Source organism: Nycticebus coucang, chromosome 1 (genome assembly GCF_027406575.1).
Source record: "Nycticebus coucang isolate mNycCou1 chromosome 1, mNycCou1.pri, whole genome shotgun sequence".
In the NCBI taxonomy this organism is placed as follows: domain Eukaryota; kingdom Metazoa; phylum Chordata; class Mammalia; order Primates; family Lorisidae; genus Nycticebus; species Nycticebus coucang.
Window position 1 is genome coordinate 6,376,057 of NC_069780.1, and position 21,043 is coordinate 6,397,099.

General features: G+C 42.0%; 1 protein-coding gene across 6 annotated transcripts in view; it reads left to right on the forward strand.

Annotated features, from left to right (window-relative positions):
• Positions 1-21,043, forward strand: part of ART3 (ADP-ribosyltransferase 3 (inactive)) — a 56,262-nt gene that overhangs the window by 18,351 nt on the left and 16,868 nt on the right. For 5 of the 6 annotated variants that reach the window (XM_053587329.1, XM_053587412.1, XM_053587248.1 and 2 more), the window contains 4 exons: positions 627-704; positions 6,430-7,141; positions 14,603-14,635; positions 15,523-15,555. In XM_053587329.1, coding sequence (XP_053443304.1) covers positions 636-704; positions 6,430-7,141; positions 14,603-14,635; positions 15,523-15,555 — 847 coding nt within the window. In that variant the 5' untranslated portion in view covers positions 627-635. Of the gene's footprint in view, positions 1-206; positions 244-626; positions 705-6,429; positions 7,142-14,602; positions 14,636-15,522; positions 15,556-21,043 lie in introns of those variants that run through there. The other variant, XM_053587480.1, reaches the window with a different exon arrangement.

Consider the following 21,043-nt stretch of genomic DNA (forward strand, 5'->3'; position numbering starts at 1 on the left):
AATCTCACTGGACTTGCTGCTGCCCAGTCCTGCCCAGGAACTAGTGCAGAGCCCTGTTGTGCTCTCAGGCTTCTTTGGATTGTGAAGACTTGGGCGAGTGAGGCCATCTCTTTTGCTTCGTACCTCTGCTGTCCTCACGGTCTCCTCCTGCCCATCCAGTGGTCATTATTTAGTTTGCATACAGGATAGGAGAATGGATGATGTGCATGGACATGTTTCTGGAGAATTCTCAGAAACTGGGAGGTAGGGGACCGATTTCAAACTGCTGCTTTTTGTTTGATCGTGTTATTTCCTATGCATGCTGAGGGGAGATTTAGAGATGGGAAGAAAATATGCCTACCAGTGACTGTGGCAGGAGAGACAGCATGTCTGGAACAGTATGGAAATGGACTGATTTAATCTTGAACAAATCACTTAAGTTCTGTGAGTTTTCGTTTCCTCATCTGTAGATGAAGTGGTTCAACCACCGTGCTCCTGCAGTCTCTATAAATTTATTGATGGTCACTTTCTGACCATCATTGTATCCACTCTCACCCTGAATGAAAATATATACACTGTCATCCTATAATACTCCCCTAGACCTCTTTTTTAAGTTTATTAAATTGATTTTTTTCATTTTAATTTAGAAGAAAAAAATGAAGAAAGGACATCTTGAAATGGTCACTATGCTGCTGGCAGCCATGATTCTAGTGGACATCTTCCAGGTAATGTTGGGACTAGGAAGCATGTGGTCATTGGAATGGGAACTCCTGATGACATTGCCTGAGGTGTCTACATGAGTTGATGATGGAAATGAAAGTAGGTTGAAAAGGTAAATTAATTTATTACAAACTGCTTTTGTTTTTCTTTTTTTTTTTTTTTTTTGCAGTGTTTGGCCGGGGCTGGATTTGAACCTGCCACCTCTGGCATATGGGACTGGCGCCCTACTCCTTTGAACCACAGGAGCCACCCTTGTTTTTCATTTTACAGATGCAATACATGATGACTGTGGATAGTTGAAAAAATTAAAATTAAACAAATAGAGAAAGTAAAAATCATCCCTAATCCCTCCACTAAGAGGGACGGCCGCTACCTACACACAGCCTTCTTGGCTCTGTGTACTGTATTTAATTTATAAACATGGGTTCACACTATACAGTATTTTTTGTATCTTCCTTTTTAGTTTAATATCATGCTACATGTTGATTTATGTCATTGATTGTTCTAAAAATATCATGTGTTTTTTTCCCCAAATAATACAATGCTGCATTGTTTGTGTACGTGGTTTTTGTTACAGTATATAATGACCGTTTTCTGACAGCGTTTTTTGATAGACCTTGTATGACTTTATTTGTAGTTGAATCTTTAAGCGTTCTGTAACGTATTTTTCTGTAAAATATGAGACAGGCATTTCACTTGATCCCCCTCCATGTCATTAGCTGTCACATCACTCCTGGGATACTGATCTTAAATGCCTTCTCTAAAATACCTTACAACTTTACACATTTTTGAGTTGGATATTCTAATCCATTGTTTACCTAGAATTGTTATGTACTCTGTTGCCTGTGATGCAGTGTTTTCTTTAACTGAGACGTAGGTCACATACCATAGAAATTTACCATTTTAGGGCGGCACCTGTGGCTCAGTCGGTAAGGTGCCGGCCCCATATACCAAGGGTGGTGGGTTCAAACCCGGCCCCGGCCAAACTGCAACCAAAAAATAGCCGGGCGTTGTGGCGGGCGCCTGTAGTCCCAGCTACTCGGGAGGCTGAGGCAAGAGAATCGCTTAAGCCCAGGAGTTGGAGGTTGCTGTGAGCTGTGTGAGGCCACGGCACTCTACCGAGGGCCATAAAGTGAAACTCTGTCTCTACAAAAAAAAAAAAAAAAGAAATTTACCATTTTACAGCGTACACTTTGGTGGGTGTTAGTGCATTCATTATGCGGTGCAGCCCTCACCACCAGCAACTGCGGGACGTTCCCATCACCCAGGAGGAAGTTTGCAAACAGGATAGCAGTCAGCCCCCAGTCAGCCCCGTTCCCTTCCTTCCCCCATCCCTTGGAAACCACTCATTTACTTCCTGTTACTCCAGACTTGCCCATTCTGGGCGTTTCACCTGAATGCGACCGTACACTGTGTGGCCTGCTGTGTCCGGCTTCTCTCACTCAGCATCTTTTCAAGGTGTTTCCATGTGGTAGCGGATCAGTACTTCATTTTTCATAGCTGGATTAAGGCCCGCTGGCTGCCTGCACCATGGCCTGTTTGTCCGGCCCCAGCTGACGGGCGCTGCTTTGTTCCCACCGTGTGGCTACTGTGGGTAGTGCTGGTGAGAACCTTCACACGCACGTTTTCTGTGAACTTAATGGAGCATTTTTCTTTTCAAAAAATTTTGTAATCACATCATCTTTATTGATGTATCTGAAAGTAATACAAGCACTATTTGGTATTGTTACAGGGTAAAGGTTACTTTTATAGACAGTGTGTGTATGTATGTGAAAATTAATTGGGGGGGCTACAGTTTATGATCCATGATAGCAGAATTACTTACTCACTCTTGTGAACACCTGTTTCAATTCTATCTACCCTGTTTCCCCGAAAATAAGACAGTGTCTTATTTTAAGGTGTGCTCCCAAAGATGCGCTAGGTCTTATTTTCAGGAGACGTTTTATCGTTCCTGTAAGTAGGTCTTATTTTCAGAGGATGTCTTATTTTCGGGGAAACAGGGTAGGAGTGGAATTGGTATGTCATATGGTAACTTTGGGTAACTTTTTTCAGGAGCTGCCCAACTGTTTTTCACACTCCCACCAGCCATGTCTTGGGGTTCTAATTTCTTTGCATCCTTGTGCTACTTGTTATTTTTCATTTTTGATTTTGTTTTTATCATTATAGCCATCCTGGTGGGTGTGAAGTGGTATCTCATTGTGGTTTTGATTTGCATATTCAATATTCCTTTGCAACATACTCTTAATGTATTTGATATGAATACTCCATAATTTGTTTAACCAGTTTCTCTCCTTGAGGTCATTTCCACATTTCTGGAATAAATTTAGTAATTGAATTTCATCAAATGAGCTTTTGTTTTAAGTGGATAAATCAGAGGAAGACAATGTAATCAGCTTGTTCACCAGGCCTGGCGTACCTGTCTCTCAGTGTTCATTCAGTTGTCCCCGAGGCGTGATGGCATTTGTGAGCTTTTTCACTTCTCCAGGCACGTACTGTACAGAACACACAATCAGCTGTGTGTCTGGCCAGAAAGGCTTGATGTCTAAAATTAGACCGCTGGAGACTGGATAGAGGCCTAGGGAAAAGACAGGAACATGCGAGTTCAACTCTGATACGATGTGAGGAATGTGGGAGGTGCTTTCAGGATCTGGTTTCTTATACTATGTTGAAGTCCTGGAGATAAATCAGGCATTGGTGCCCAAGCTGCACTCTGGTACATTCTGTCCTACAAAGGAAAGTGCCTTTCTTGACTATGAGACAGCAGTGATTTGATCTCTGAAAGCTCAAATTTCCCTATCAAGAAACTGACCTACAAACCCAGGAGAGCAAGGGTTTAAGAGACTCCCCCAGAGCATTCTGGGCTGGTGTCAGACAGTTTCTGATGCTGGCACAGTTCCTTCATTTGTAAAATGATTTTAGTAATTTCCCAACCTTTTCTGAGGGTTTTTATGAAGACAAAATCACATATTTTATAAAGTGTGACATAAAAATCAGTGCTCTCTATCCCTGGAAACACTCTCATTCTTCAGAGGACGAGGCACTGGACCAGACTGCATGGTTTCAAACCCAATTCCGTATACGTCTCCATCTCTCTCTGTCTTGGTTTCCTCATCTTTTAAAAATAAGGGGGATAATAACAGCCCCAACAGGACCTACGTCACAAGGCTGCCCTGAGGCTTCAATGAGGTGAAACTTACCAGGCACTTAGTCCCCAGCATATGGAGAGGACTTATGAGATGTTGGTGAGGCCTTCACTGGGAAGTGGTTACACGGGGTGGCTGAGCAGGAGAGATCTAGCAAGACTTCCGAAATAAACAGATGGTCTTAAATAAGGACCAGGTGGTCGTGGTTCAAGTAAGATATAAGTTTGGTCTTAGACGTGTTATGTTCTCAAGGGTCCTTGAGCATTCAAGAGGAGGTGTTGAGTAGACATTTGATAAAGGTAAGGTCAGAGGGCAGGTCAGAGGCATGTTTGTAGATGCTAATTGGAACTGTGAGCACGTCTGTGATTACCTAGGGGTAGATTTGACAGATAGAAAAAAGGTAGCCTGAGAATCTCCAACATCTAGTGGCCAGCTAGAATGTGGTGGGTCTGCAAAGGAGTCTAAGAAGAAATATCACATTGGTGAAAGCTGCTTGGATGGAGTTATGGGGTGAGGACCAAGATGTTGAGGGTTGAGATGTAAGTGGGAAATGAAGTGGAGATGGTAACGGATAAACTTCTCTTTCAAGAAGTTTGGTTGCGCAGGGCCTGGTGGCTCATACCTGTAGTCCCCCTGACTCAGGAGGCTGAGGCAGGAGGATTGCTTGAGCTCAGGAGTGGAGGGGGGGCACTAATGGTTGTGAGGGGAGCAGGGAGATAGTGGAGAGGAGCTATTGCTAGGGTAGGATATGGGGTCAAGTTGTGTTTTGCTTTTTTAAGTCTCTCTCTCTCTGTCTAACACACACATATTTTTAAAGAAGCATTCACATCAGAATTGTAATGTTAATAGCTCCTGGCTACGTGTCTCTGTCAGGTCTCCAGCTGAGGTCCTTGAGCAGCCTTGAATAGCCATACACCACACAAGTGCAGAATAGTGGAGAAAAAGGCTCTATTCTTTCATTTGTAGAAACCCATCACAGGGGATTCTGGTGAATGCGCTCATTCTATTTTTGATTCCTAAGCCAGTGCACTTGAATATTTTGCCAGGTTCAGTGCTAGGTGCTTGGGATTCAAAGATAAAAATGTTACAGATCCTGCCCTTGAAGAACTTGCAGTGTAAGGCACGTATTCCCATCAGGAAATAATAAAAAATAAGCACAGTGTGTTGAAGGCGTGATGAGCCAGGCATGGCGGTGGGAGAGCTCTGCCTACATTCATCATGTAATTTCATTCTCACAGAAACCCTGCAGTTACGATATTATTTCCTGTACTTTATTCTCATTTTTTAAATGAAATATTGAAGCTCAGAAATGTCAAATAACTCTCATACCTAGTTAGTAGCAGAAATGGGATTTGAACTCGGATCTGTCAGCTTCAAATTAGTGTCAATTATATTCCACCACCCTGATTCTTACTGTACGTGAGCACACGTGTCATTTAGAGATGCATTAGGCCCTTCCAGTTGTATATGAAAGAAATACAATTCAAACTAGCTCAAGCAGTTGGGGAGTTGATTGATTCTTATGACTAGAGAAAAACTATGACTAGAGAAAAACGCAGTCTTCAGGTACAGCTAGACTCAAGGCCTTAAGTATTTTTTAGGGTTTCATCTCTCTCGCCTCTTAGCTCTGCAAACCCTTTCTTTGTTGGTTTAGTTTCAGACAGGATTCTCCATAGGACTAACTGTTGGAAGCCCCAAGTCAATATTATCCTTAGGTGGGTGTGGTGGCTCACATGTGTAATCTTAGCACTCTGGAAGGCCAAAGTGGGGGGATCACTTGAGGTCAGGAGTTCAAGACCAGCCTGAGCAAAAAGCAAGACCCTATCTCTGAAAAAAAGCCAGGCATGGTGGTGGGCACCTGTAGTCTCAGTTTCCCAGGAGGCTGAGGCAAGAGGATCTCTCAAGCCCAAGAGTTTGAGGTTGCTGTGAGCTATGACACCATGGTGCTCTACCCAGGGTGACAGAGTAACACTCCATCTCAAAATAAATAAATAAATAAATTATCCTTGGATTTTATGGTTTTATATGAAGAAAGATCTTTTTTCCCCTTCAGGGAGTGTTCTGATTGCTAGGCTTAGATCACTTATGTTCTGGGCGGAAGGTGTAAAATCAGTTCTGTCCAAACCATCTGGACAAGGGAGGGGGCGTTCCCAAAGGACAGGGGGTAATATTTGTTATTATATGTTATCTGTCATATACAATATTTTACACATGATATTTCAAATTCCCACAGTCTTGAAGGGTTGAGAAGTATCTAGGTAAGGATATTGCTCAGAGCCAGGATTACCACCCAGTTCTTTAATTTCACACTCATTTTTCTTTCCTCTGTGCCACCAGAGAAAGGAGTTACAGGTGTAACCCTACCCATACCTTTTGCCCACTGACATTTCTTTCAAATAAATGTCACAGCTGAGAAAGTCATCAATAGCAATGAAATATACTTCCTACCTAAAAACACATCCATAGTTGGTCATAAGTAAGGAGAGATTCTTGGCAGGGCATGAGAGGGCAGGGGTAGTAATGTGAGAGAAAATGATATTCAATAAATACCTTATTTCAAGAGTGTTAATTTCCTTTTCCTTCGAAGGTGAAGGCTGAAGTATTAGACATGGCAGATAACGCATTCGATGATGAATACCTGAAATGTACTGACCGGATGGAGATCAAATATGTTTCCCAACTGCTCAAGGAGGAAAAAGTGAGCCACCAGCTCTTAGATACGGTGTGGGAAAGTGCCAAAGCCAAATGGGAAGCCCGAAAGAGCCAGCTCTCTCTCCCTGTGAAGTTCAAGGATAACCACGGGGTAGCTCTCATGGCATATATTTCTGAAGCCCGAGAGCAAACTCCCTTCTACTTCCTGTTCAGTGAAGCTGTGACGACGGCTGGCCAGTCTCGGAAAGATTATGTCTACGGCTTCCAATTCAAAGCTCTTCATTTTTACCTAACAAGAGCCCTGCAGTTGCTGAGAAGATCTTGTGATGACAGCTACAAAAATGTGGTATATACAACAAGCCAGAACACTTCATTTACATTTGGAGGGCTGAACCAGGCCAGGTTTGGCCGTTTCACTTTAGCATATTCAGCCAAACCTCAAGCTGCTAATGACCAGCTTACTGTGTTATCCATCAACACATGCTTTGGAGTTGCTGTTGAAAAATTTTTGGATAAAGAAAGTGAAAAAATTACTTTAATACCTCTGAATGAGGTTTTTCAAGTATCACGGGAAGGGACTGGCAATACCCTCATGCTTCAAAGCACAAACAAGACCTGCAGCCACTACGAGTGTGCGTTTCTGGGCGGTAAGTGCCTCTGATCTCCTCTGCTCGCCCGAGAGGGGATGTGGGGTCCTTAGGCCCAGGGAGGGCTCAGTTAAGGAGAGTGAGAAGTGTCTGAAGGGAGAAACAAGTGGCGGTTTCCAGGTTAGCTCTTTCCATACTCTCTTTATCTTTAATTTAGTTTTATCAAAGAAATATATTTACAGTATTATTTAAAATTTTAAAAATAGTGCTAAAAAAATAAATAAATAAATAAATAAATAAAAATAGTGCTGTAAGGCAGTGGTTTTCAACCAGAGGCAATTTCGCCCTGCAGGGTCATTTAGCAATGGTGGGAAACATTTTTGGTTGTCACAACTGGGGAAGAAGGGTGTTGTTACTGGCATGTAAGGAGCTGAGGCCACGGACACAGCCAGCCAACGCCCAGGGCAGCCGCTCACAGCACAGAGGCATCTGCCCAGCCTGTTAGCAATGCTGATGTTGAGAGGCCTTGCTTGTAAGGCTTATAATGAAAAATAGCAATCCCCTGTCCCTCTGTCCCCAGTTCTCACTCCTTAGTGGTATTCAGTTTTCATCCCTTCAGCTGGCTTCGGGTACTTACTGTCATGTTTCTAAGTAAATAATGTGCTTCAATATGTTATCTCTTGATTTTTACACTTTTAGACATCATCCATTGACTTCGCACAATAGAGAATGAGTGAGTCTTTAGCCACATATACCATGTGTTAGTTAACAATTCTTTATTGCTTTCAGCTGTAAAGTAACAGCAACCCTAACAGATTTCACTCAGTAAGGCTAGAGGTAGGCTGTCCAGAGTCGGGGCCGTGGCTTATATACATCACAAGTTACTCAGGCTCTTTCTGTTCCACCGTTCTCAACACATACATTATTTTGATTCACGTTTGCAGTGTGACTGTTGCAGCTCCAGGCTTCAATGTGTGTCAAGTAAAAGCTTCTGTGGGAACCCATAGTAGATTTGTGATAGTTTCTTGGTCACTCATAGCTATAAGAAAATCTTGGAAAGCAGATAATTAGCCTTTCCAGCCAAGGAGAATAGTGTGGGGAGATAGGGAAAAGGGAGTTAGAAACAGCTGTTAGGTAAATAAACCTGAAGTATCTGAAAAGCACCATCCCACTTCCCGAGACGTGGGTCCACTTCCTTCTTCCCATTTTTAGTGTGAGTAAAGATAGGTCACAGCTGTGTCTGAGTTTTTTCCTGTGCTTAGGTACCTCTTTTACCCCAGGGTTATTGTGTGATTTGTTTGATTTCCGAAGTGCCCAAGAGAAATTTAGGCTTGAGTCAGGGGCTGGTCCACTTGCTGTTGGATGGCAGAGTTGAGGTGCCACGGGTGCAAAGTCTAAGGAAGTCCTCACTCTTAGGGCCATAGGCTCGTACCACCTGCACTTGCATGATCCTGAGAGCAAGCGTCTCTTTAAAGTTTGTATTCTAGGCACCTCATTTGCCTCACCCTAGTCCCACATCAAGGAGGCAGGTGAAGGTTGAAATAAATCTGTGTTGAAAGAAAAAGTGCTTATTAGAAAGACAAGAAAAAAATGTTGACTAGAACATAGAGAAAAGGGAACTCTAGAACATAGTTGGTGGGAATGTAGGTTGGTGCTGCAATGATGGAAAATAGTATGGCGGTTCCTAAGGAAACAGAGCTGCTATGTGGCCCAGCAACCCCTCTTCTGAGTATATCCCCCAAAAGATGAAATCGTCACCTCATAAAGCTATCTGCCCTTCATGTCCGGTGCAGCATTATTCACAGGAGCAGAGATACGGAGTCAGTCTAAATATCTGCCAACAGATGAGTGGACAGAAAAAATGTGTCCACTCATGTGTGTGTGTGTGTGTGTATGAGGTCAGACAATTATGTTCACAGACTCATCCCAGAAAATAGTGCCACATACCTCCCTGCTGAGTATGACTATGGTCACTTTCAAGGTACTCCCTTTAGGAAGTCACGCGCCAACGCCAGCTCCTAGTCCACCCTTCAGAGCAGTTTTGGAACTCTTTTTCTCGAATGACCATAAGAGCCGTCAGCATATGAGGAGGTCTGACAGTTAAGTTCATAAGCTCATCCTAGAAAAGGTACTTCCCAAGAGGAGTGCTTCAAAGGTGACCCTAGTGATACTCAGCATGAGGTCTGTAGCACTTTTTCTAGGATGAGTTTTCAAACTTAATTGTCAGACCTCGTACACACAGGTACACAAATGTACACACAATGGAATATTATTCAGCCTTACAAAACAAAAAAGATCCTGCCATTTGCCACAACATGGATGGATCTGGAGGACATTATGGTAAATGAAATAAGGCAGACAGAAAGAAAATATTGCATGATCTTATTTACATATGGAATATAAAAAAAGAGAGATCAAGAATGAAATACTAGTTACCATGGGCAGGGGTGGGGGAGAGGAAATGGGAAGATTTAAGTCAAAGGATACAAAGGTAGGATGAGCAAGTTCAGAGATATAATGTATTACATGAGGACTACATTAATAAAATTTTATCATATTAGGGATTTTACTTAACCAAAGACCAAGCCAGCTAGAGTCAGCTTATGCCAGCCCACGGAACACTGGAGCACCCACCTTCCCAGCAGAGTTACACAGTGGAAATCAGCAAATGCTACAAACCAGCCTCCCTCCCTCTCCCCACCAAGCCTGTTAAACTTTTACTATTATAGACGCTTTGGTGTTCCGGAGACATTGCTCACATAGCACAGCCAGAAACCCACGTGCAGCTGGGCTGCCAGAAATGATACTACTTTGGGTGCTGCTGATGCATTTGGTCAGTTGCCATCTGTGAAGGCATTGGATGATAAAAGCCTTGGCTGTGGTGGCTATGAGCCATTATTTAGCTCTGGGGTCTGGTAGATGGGCTGTGGGTAGCAGCCCATAAACTCCAGGTTTGTGAGTGGGATTGTGATACAACAAAGGAGATGGAGCTGTGGGATCGATGCTGAGTGGTCCAGGGCGTGGACCCTCGTGGAGAAGTGCAGCATCAGCCTCCTGTGAGGTGAGGGAATGGGGGGATGTAGAAGTAAAGGTTCAAAGCAGCAGCAGGGGAGGCCTTGGTGCAGGCGCAGGGAGTGTGGGCAGCGGGCGGGCAGCCTCTGTGTGGCGGGCCTGTGCTGCCACCTGTAGGTACAGTGTGGGAGCACAGGGCAAAACCTCCCTAAAGGGACCTTCAGAGGCGCCTTTTGAAACACTAGGAAGAGCAATGACAGGTATTTTAAAAGCTCTAGCCAGGAGGATATCGTCAGAGTCTTGCTCCATTGTGGCTGGATATAAATGCCTCTGAATGAAAAAAGTTGTCCTAAAAGTAATAAAAAGATTTTACTGTATTAAATGTAGTGTGCTGAACACAGTCCTATGTCACTGTTGTGAATTGGCTTGTGTTTTCCAAGATAAAAATATATTGCAGGTCTTGTGAAAACTAGTTAGCTAAAAAAATTTCAGTTTGTTAGGAAGGGGACAGAATATAGGTGTCCTTGTAGATAATACAGTTTTTGGCAGTCATAGATATCAATGTTAATCTGTGTGTTAATCCAAAATTACGGGAGTAAACTAAGCAACAGGCAGCGGAAGCATCTCCTTCCTCAGGTTAACTGTACTTTATGAAGCTTTTCAGAAAGTGTAGAATGTTAGCTGTATAAGAAGTTACATTCCTATGGTTAACAACTGCTGCCATGTGCAGTGGCTCACACCTGGAATCCTAGCACTTTGGGAGGCCAAGTTGGGAGGATCATTTGAGGTCAGGAGTTTGTGACCAGCCTGAGCCACATAGCAAGACCCTACCTCTACAAAAAATACAAAAATCAGCTCAGTGTGGTGGTGTACACCTGTAGTCCCAGCCACTAGGGAGGCGTGATGGTCACTTGAGCCTAGGAGTTTGAGGTTGCAGTGAGGTATGATGATCCCACTGCACTCTAGCCCAGGCAACAGAGCAAGACCTCCCTCAAAAATTAAAAAAAAATTACTCACTGGGACCAGGCACAGTGGTAAACTTTGGGAGCCTGAGACAGGAGAATCACTGGAGCCCAGGAGTTCCAGGCCAGTCTGGGCAACATAGCAAGACCCCATCTCTGAAACAAAACAAAACAAAAGCCAGAAGCAGCATGTGGCGTCCTCTTTACATTCCATCTCTCTTTATTAGAAGAGCTACTAGATTGAGCTCACCTGGGTAATTGCCCCACCTGAAGGTCAGTTAATTAGCAGCCTTCTTTGCATCTGCAGCCTTAATTCTCTCTTGCTGTGTAACATAACATAGTCACAGGTACTAGGAACAGACTAGAGCAGCGGTTCTCAACCTGTGGGTTGCGACCCCTTTGGGCGTCGAATGACCCTTTCACCGGGCTCGCCTAAGACCATCCTGCATATCAGATATTTACATTACGATTCATAACAGTAGCAAAATGACAGTTATGAAGTAGAAACGAAAATAATTTTATGGTTGGGGTCACCCCAACATGAGGAGCTGTATTAAAGGGTCGTGGAATTAGGAAGGTTGAGAACCACTGGCTTAGAGGAACCTCTTTAGGAGGATATTATTCTGCAAACCAAAATATGTCTTCAAGTTCACTAATGTTTTTCCTGCAATGTCTAGTTTGTCAATAATTCTATCTAGTGGATTTTTGTTTTAGGGTTTTTATCTCTAAAAGTTTGAATTTGGTTTGTTTTCTGTCTTCTGTGTCTCTGTGTAGCACCTGTTAGGAGTAGTAACTTTCAGTCCTCCTACGTTTAACATGGTGATGCCCTCTTCCTCCCTGCGATGGAGATTGGAGGTGGGACCTTTGAGATTGACAAGGCAACATAAGTGAGAGGCGAGGATCCCACTAAATGGAGATGTATTAAGCCTCTATCTGAGGATGTACCCAGGAAAGATACAAACCACACTTACCTGTGACTTGTTTTTTTGAAGGGAAATTTGGGAACTTCTGTATTTAAGGGAAAGTGTACAGAAAAAAAAAAAAGAAGAAGCAGAAAGAGAGGCAAATAGTTAATTCTTGTGAGGCCCAGGAAATCTACGTTTAAGGCCAATGTTTGAAGAGATAAAGGGAGTGAGGGAAGAATCAGTTATGTAGCTGTCCCTGGGCAGGTGGACGAGTGATGACGGACCTTGTCTTATCTCAGCTGCACCTGCAGCACTCCCAGCAATGAACGAGAGTTCCTTTCCCTCCACATCCTTACGGGCCTTAGTGTGGAGTCAAGCAGAGGGTAGTTTTAGGAGCCAGCCTTAGCATGCAGACCCAGTTACAATTCGCAAGGCCTTCTACTTCTAAAATTTTCTTGAGCTTTGTTCTGGTACGTAACTTAACTTACTTGAAAACAGTTTGATTCCTGTAGAACTTGCTTTTCAGATTCTTTTAGGCAGAACCGGAGGCACTTTAATCTAGATCTAATTATTTCCCACTCTCGAGACCATAACCTTCATAACCAAGGCTGTGAATTATAAGGTTTTCCATTCTGGCTGGTACAGTATCCACCATTCTTGACTCTGCGGGTTGTCTGCCTGCGGGTGATTTTCTCACCCATAAAACTGATGAGTACTTTGCTGAATACTTGAGGGAAATCCTTCCCCGGCCTCAGGAGTTGTCTGTGCACACTCTGTTCTCATTAGTACCCTCTGTAAAAGCCCTTATATATTTGTACCTTCTCTCTTTTATTACTGGATAAGTCTCCTATCCATTTTTAATCTCTACTTTAGAAACTCACAATAGTTTGATTTCTTTCCTGCTATTGAAAATACTAGTGGAAAATTAAATCTAGAGTCAAATAAGGTGGAAAAATACAATCTGACAACAATGGATCTGTGTTAGACATTAGACATACCCATCCTCTCCTGTTCAGGAGGTTCTCAAAATTTTTTTGCATAAAAATCACTTGGAGTGCTTATTTAAAATGCAGATTACAAGGCATTTGCTCCAAAAATTCTCTATCAGTAGTCCTGGCTCAAGTCCTAGAATTTTTTATTTTAATAAGCATACAGGTAATTCTGAAGTATTTGGCTAGCCAGCTACACTTTGAGAAATGTGCTCTACCTTTATGCTATAGACCAAAGACAAAGGCTTTTTAAGAAATCCACGCCCCCTGCCCAGTCCCCAGGCTGTGGCCTTCTATGGTATATACAGCCTTCCCACCTACAGTTCTCTCTTTCACCTCTCCCTTAACTGAGCTGTCTGGATGAGGCTTGCACCCACACGTCTACTGCTGAGATAACATTTTGTAATAGCCTCTAGAACTGATTTTTTTTTTTTTTTTTGCAGTTTCTGGCCGGGGCTGGGTTTGAACCTGCCACTTCCGGCATATGGGGCCGGAGCCCTACTCCTTTGAGCCACAGGCACTGCCCTCTAGAACTGATTTTTAAATTTCTGGACTGACCACAAAAAAAACTATAATCAGGGCGGCTCCTGTGGCTCAGTGAGTAGGGCGCCAGCCCCACCCTCACCCGAGGGTGGCGGGTTCGAACCCAGCCCCGGCCAAACTGCAACAACAGCAGTAAATTTCTGGTCTGGCCAAATGCCTGAGTTTAACCTCAGGGCACCATCCAGATTTTATCAGATCATTTACTTCCTGGCCCCGTAGAAACTGGACCAAGTCATGTGGATCTGTGCTTCACACTCCACAGATAGAACAGGCCTTGAGAATAGATGACAGAGGAGCACATTTCTCACAGGGGAGCCAGGCCTCAGGGACTCCCCCATCTTGGGTGAAGAGGCTCATGCTCAGGTAGCCGAACGTCCAGTTTAGACGTGGGGAGAGACTGTGAGACATCTAGACCTTCCTGCCGCACTCTGGGAAGCTCTCTGTGTGCTCAGACTGGCACCAGATCTGTCGTGTTGTCTCACTACTGTCAGGCAGGCCAGCAGATTCTCCTTTCCTCCAGTTCTCAAGGGAACTACTGCAGCCCTGATGACTTCTTAGGGCATCGCCAGTGAGAGTCCAGGGCCTTACACAGGGACCATTAGGTGCCATGTTCCTGTTCTCCAAAACTTGTGGATTTCCTCATATACAAATGAGTGTTCTTGAAGATCTTATAGTCATTCTTTTTCTCCAAAGAAGAGGAATTAACATAGGAGAGGGATAGGTTTGCTGTTGGGGACATTTAGTTTCTGAAGAGAGGATTATTTGGACAGGTAAATTTTCTTCTAACTTTTGCAAACTTATCATAGAGTAGAATGATAAAGTGTCACCCTTGGATGGGCCTTCAAAGGTTATTTGAATCAATTGCCTAGTAAAAGATGCAGATAAAGAAACTGCATTTTGGAAGGGTTAGTTTTGTCAAAGGTAATACAGCTGTTTGGTGGCTACACTATATGTATGTATATGAAAATACAACTGTTCTGCAATTTGCATCCCACTAAATCATGGGTCCAATACTAGGAGCTGATGAATTAGGTCATCAAAAGCTATGGACCAATTGAAATCTTTACTAAGATCACGTCTAAATAATAAAGCTTTACCTTTGTGTTACAGGACTAAAAACTGACAACTGTGTTGAAAACCCAGGTAAGATGCTTTAAAGTATTATTTCTGGGGTGGGAACTTAGCGGTGTTATTTCTCGCAGACGGGTCAGAGCCAGCTCACCTCTGTGCTGTCAGCCCTCATTTCCTGGAGGCTGCCCTGTGTTCTGCTCCCACCTGCCCAGGTGCAGAGCCTGGAGTGCTGGGCCTGCTCCCCCAGCCTGGACTGTGGCTGTTCTCCTCAAACATTGTCCTGGACACGCAGGGAACATGCCGCTCTCACCCTAGCCTGTCCTTACAAGAGTCTGAGGACTCCCGAATGCTCCTCTGGTGTCAGCCATTTCCCACACGGCTCTTATGAAAAGTGGGAAATGGTTCCTATTCCTGTGTTTTGGTATTTTAGGAAATACCATTTGAGACGCATGAATCTGGCTGCAGGAGGGAGAGTGTGATGATGGACTGGTAATACGGTCTATTTCACCTTCCTTGGGGAAAAGCAGGATGTAACAAAAAGGATTTTTCTTAGAAGACTGTGGGAAAGATTTGATAAGGTAAACAGGGAATTCTAAGAATGTTCAGGAACTGCGTTTTCAAATGGGTTCAATAGATTTGAACCAAAGTTGCCAGAAAATGCCTTTGGACTGATGTATACGCTGTGGTACATTCTTTTGAAGATTTCCTTATTAAAAAGTTTGAAAATAAAGATTTGTTTCTAGCTAACTTTTCCATACTTTTTCATGTAATTAAAATGAATCCATACCCATTTGTTTTTTATTTGAAATTTTGTATTTTCTTCTAATAGCTGTATTTTTATGTATTTTAAGTGTAAGCCAACTCACGTCTTTATTATTAGTAAATATTTAGCAATAACCTGAACCTGACATTCACGTCTGAGCATAGTACCCCATAAGGAAAACATGTTTGTATTTCAGAAAATTTTCAATCGATCTATGTCCACAACTCGGGTGAGTATGCTCTACTTCTTAAATATAATTCTTATATGTATGTTTTATAGTTCTTTCTTGTTTAACAAATTGCATTTTTTAGTGAAAGAAAAGAAATACTTTGCAGATTCAAAGCTGTGTCTTGACCCATATGGGGTGGTGGGTGAGGAAGAACCTATTCTAGATGCCGCGGACCGCCAGTCGAATGAGTCTCAGTCCGAGGGCTTTCAGGGCGAGAACGGCTCAGGTTGATTGAAAGGGCGACGCAGGAAAATGACAAACTGCCACACACCAAGGATGGTGAAGAAAGCAGTTGTACTTTACTGATTTTTAGGCATGGTATTTATACATTTTTGACAATGTCTTACAAACTACAAAAGATATTTTTATGACTTGCTGATGCTTACAAAGTTCTTATCGAGTTTTGTAGATGGGAGTAGTCAACTGTCTTTTCTTAGACAATGTTTCTGCCCGTAAGGGGGAACAAAGGACTGCTGCTTATCAGCAGTTACTCTTTTACTTCTCTTTATCTATGTTTAAACCTTCTTTCTTTGTAAAACTGCTTTGTTCACATTTTGTATTTTTATATTTTTATATTTGATTATGATTTTTATGTTGTTAGTGAATTGATAGTGAATTATGTATATGTTTTAAGTGTATAGTGACAAAATTATAGAGAAAGCAATTTCATAGAAAACTTATTTCAAAGAAACAGTTTCAAAGGGACATAAGGTAGAGATAAGAGACCGGAGGGAGCGGGTATCTGGTAGGAACATCTTAACTTATCATCCCTGCATTCTCTTGATACATTGTTTCAATTAACTGACCTTTATGGTGGGAACGTGTTCCCTTGGAGACATTTAGTCTCCATTGTATAGATGAAGTCATGGATTAGTAAGTCATTATGTTTATTCTTAGTTTCTGAGGACATTCAAGCAACAATTAACCATTCAACTCAACAAACAAGTTTCAAACAGGTTTCAGGGTAAAGGTTATTCAGGCCTTTATGCCGCACCTCATGAATTCTTACGTTCACTAAAAGGCATGCTAGGCAACTTATGCGCTGCTGTTGCAGGCCAGGGGGACCGGGGGCAACGCTCCGGGGAGCACTCACCGCCTTACCACAGTTTTTACAACGCGGACAGAGCCATCCCGCCACGGCTTGATGCCGGGGGTGCGGCATTTCCCCCTTTTTTGTTAATGAAACGTAGCTCAAAGAGGTCTTGGCGAACAGCCTTTAAGGAGGAAAAGACACAACGAAGGAGACAAGGTAACAGTAAAACAACACAGAATATCAAGCATCCAATAATGACAATAAACACAATGTACTGAATCCAGGACACAGGATTTAAAGATTTAAGATTGTCAGAGAGGGATTGAGCCAGTGAATCAAGAGAAGTGCTAGGTAAATGAGCTTCACTGATGGCAGTGATATCTTTTTGAAGAGTATGTAAATCATGTGTAATATCATTGTCCTTCCAGACACCCTGTAGATGAGCTTTAGTTTTGTCCCAGGAAGTGGACATATTATAAGGTAAAGGAGTTACACAAATAGCAGGAAAGGCAGAATGACATCTGGTTTGAAGTTTATGTTGTATAAACTTTATATCTTGTCCTAAGGCTAAAACTACTTCTTCTAGGATGTTAAGTTTTGCTTCAAGTTTATTATCTATGCTGGCTTGAGTCATTAAAGCTAGAGTTATGTTGCTGCTGAGAGAATTAACAAAGTGAGCTGTGTGAACTTCTTGAACCAAAGCAGTAGTGGCTACCGCAAATGTTGTGACTATAGAAATTAAAGCTAAAATACCGAGAATTAAAGCAGCTACAAACCTCTTAGGTCGAATTAACTGATTAACAGTATGTAAAACTTGTAAAGCAGAATTATCATACCAAGGATCATCTTGTAAATCAACAGGTAATAGTACATAAGAGGGTCTTTTAACAATTAAAACAGAATTAAACAAGCGTTCATTGAATAAATCAGTAGAAGTAAGACAATTTGTAACTTTACAAGCGGTACAAGAAATATGATAAGAGTTTTTAGATTGTGTAATAGTTAAATACTTATTTGGAGCTAAAAGTAGAGCATATGGATATCCAACACAAGTTCTTACTGACATTGCATTTGGTTTTGGCATATTAGGTTTCTTTTCTAAAATTAAGTTGGATGCAGCAACAAGTCTAAATAAATCATAGTGTATTTGAGTTTTATTTTTGTCTTGAGCTACCCATATGGGCTCAACTAGACCAGGTGTGAACCATCGTCGTATTGGTTGGGGAGTACCAGACCACTGATACTGATGAAATTTATCTAATTGGTTCGAGAAATATTTATTATGATCAAAACAAGAAGTAGGAGAATAATCCCAGATGACTGTGTTTGAATTTATAGGAGAATGCTTGTTGGCAGCATTTGGGAATCCACAGGAAAGCCAAGTAGGTGTTTTAGTTAATGATGATTCCCAGAATTGATTTTTATTTCTATATTTTTCTTTACAGTTAGGGAGAGGTAATGAGTTAACAGATAAACAGGTTTCATTATAATTAGGACTTCCAATAGTTTGTAACTCATATTCCCAAACATAACGTCTATTTGCATCATGAGGATCTGGAGCATCAGTTAAAAATACCCTGTAGCTAGTAGGTAAACAAAAAGGAGGTGTGTTGCCTCTTAAAGTAAAGCAAATAGGCAAGGAGTCGGCTTTGCCAGTGAAATTAATTAAAGCCGCAGCATGATGTCTGGATTCTGAGTCAGTTAAACCTCCTAAGCGGATAGAATCATTAGAAAGAATTTTTATGGGGTCTGGATCTAGCCAGCCCACAGGGTGTAGCAGAGGAGGATTAGGAACATAAGACCAATAAGCTGCAGTTTCTACCTTAGGAGTAGAGATTAGTGATAGAAACGCAAGAAAGTACATTGTAGGAGTTAGAGGGTTTCCTTGAGATATGAGAAGTTGTTTAGCTTGTTTCACCAGGGCACGGATCTGTGTCCACGTGGTCTTGGAGGGTTTTGGTGAAATTTCCACAGTCGTCCTCATTTGTGCAGATAGGATCTTCATCCGCCGCAGGCGTTGTCTTCTGCGCCGGGGTCTCCGGAGGAGCCGGTTTGATGAGCCGGTCTGGAATCCAGACGGGAGAGTCGGCATCCTGTGGAAATATGCAAGCATAGCCTCGTCCGGAGGTTAACAATACATCAGGGCCTTTCCATTGGCCCGATAATAAATCTTTCCAAAGAACTTTTGGAAGGGTGGCAGCCGATTGTGGCTGCCAATGGGAGAGAGCAGGGGTTAAATTGTTGGAGTTTACATTAAGGTGATTTAGGACGAATAAAGCATGGGTTAAAATATGATGAGGAGAGAAATATTTATGAGCTTTTTGAAGGCGTTCAATTTGTAATTTTAATATTTGATTAGTTCTTTCAACAATCGCCTGACCCTGAGGATTATAAGGGATCCCCGTAGAATGAGCAATTTTCCACTGTATACAAAATTGTTCAAATGCTCGAGAGGTATAAGCTGGAGCATTGTCTGTTTTTAGTTGAAGAGGGACACCTAGCTGCTGAAAGCAGTAAAATAGGTGTTGTACAACATCTTTGTAGGCCTCGCCAGATCTTGCAGAGGCACAGATAAAATGAGAAAAAGTATCAACAGTAACATGTACATATTGTAATTTTCCAAAACTAGACACATGTGTTACATCCATTTGCCATAATACATTGGGGCGTAAACCCCGAGGATTAACACCAAATTTTAAAGGATGATGAGTAACAGGACAGGATTTGCACTTCAAGACTATTTGTCTTGCCTGTTCTCTAGTAATTTGAAACATTTTTCTTAATGCGTTAGCATTTTGGTGATGTAAGGCGTGGCTTTCTTCAGCTTCGGCCACTGATGCCACTATAGTACGTGTTAATAAATCTGCAGTGGCATTTCCTTGGGCCAAAGGGCCAGGTAAGTTAGTATGTCCTCTTATGTGACCAATATAAAATTGATTATTCCTTTGCTGAATTAAAGTTTGTAGTTTCTTTAATAAAGGTAGAATAGTTGAGGTTCCTGTTAAAAGAGCAGTTACAATTACATGAGGATCTTTACCAAATAATTCCCGTGATCTTTTTCTTCCTTTATCAATTAATAAAGACACCAGGTATGGATAATCAGCAACAATCTTTGTCTGAACATGTGGTAAATGAATCCATTCTAAAATACCTTCCTGCCATAGGCAAGCTGTAGGAGTATACTCAGTAGAAAAAATGAGTAAAGACCATGGGTTTTGATAATTAATTTGTTTAACCCTAGCTTGAGTTAAAGCCTGTTCAACAACTTGTAAAGCCTGCAAGGCTTCTGGAGTTAAATGTCTAGGGGAACGGGGATTAGAGTCTCCCTGTAAGATAGTAAACAAAGGACTAAGGGTTCCCGTAGTAATCTTCAGAAAAGGTCGAATCCAATTTATTTCTCCCAGTAATTTTTGATAATCATTAAGAGTTTGTAATTTATCTCTCCTTATTTGCACCTTTTGAGGTGCAATATAGTCAGAGTGAATCCATTGTCCCAGATAACTTAATGGTTTATCTCTCTGAATTTTCTCTGGGGCAATGACTAAGCCAAATTTAGTTAATTGTTCTATAGCCTTTTCTAGCATTAGCTGTACTTTTGGCAGCTCAGGATGAGCTAGCAAGATATCATCCATATAATGAATTATGTAAGCACTAGGAAATTGTTTTCTCAGTGCTGCTAATGCAGCCGCCACAAATTTTTGGCATAAGGTAGGGCTGTTTTTCATGCCCTGTGGTAAAGTTTTCCACTGATATCTTTTAAACGGTTCCTGTAAGTTTAGAGAAGGAACACTGAAAGCAAAACGAGGACAGTCCTCAGGATGTAAATTAATAGTAAAAAAGCAGTCTTGCAGATCTATAATTATAAGTGACCATTGTTCTGGTACTGCTACAGGAGACGGAAGCCCAGGTTGAAGGGAGCCCATGTCTTCCATAATGGCATTTACTGCTCTTAAATCTTGTAAAAGTCTCCATTTGCCAGATTTTTTCTTAATGACAAACACAGGAGTGTTCCATGGACTAGTGGATTCCTCTAAATGACCTTTATCTAATTGTTCTTGTACTAAAATTTGTAATGCCTGTAACTTTTCTGTTGTTAGGGGCCACTGACTAACCCACACAGGAACATCTGTTAACCATTTTATCTTACAGGCATAGTTTTCTGCAGTGGCCCCTATGAAAAACACTGATCGTTCAGTTGATCCCCTGTGACTAGTTTCATGTCTAGGACATGTAAAAGATCTCGTCCCCATAAAGTATAGGGTAGAGAGGGTAACACATAAGGTTGAAAGTAAATTTTCTTGTCCTTATATTCACATAACAAATGAGATGTACTACGCATGACACCAGAAACAGAACCGAGACCAACTAAAGAAGACCCAGTTCGATGAACCGGCCAGGATCTCGGCCAGTCGGAGGCAGCAATGCAGGTTACATCAGCGCCTGTGTCCATCAGGC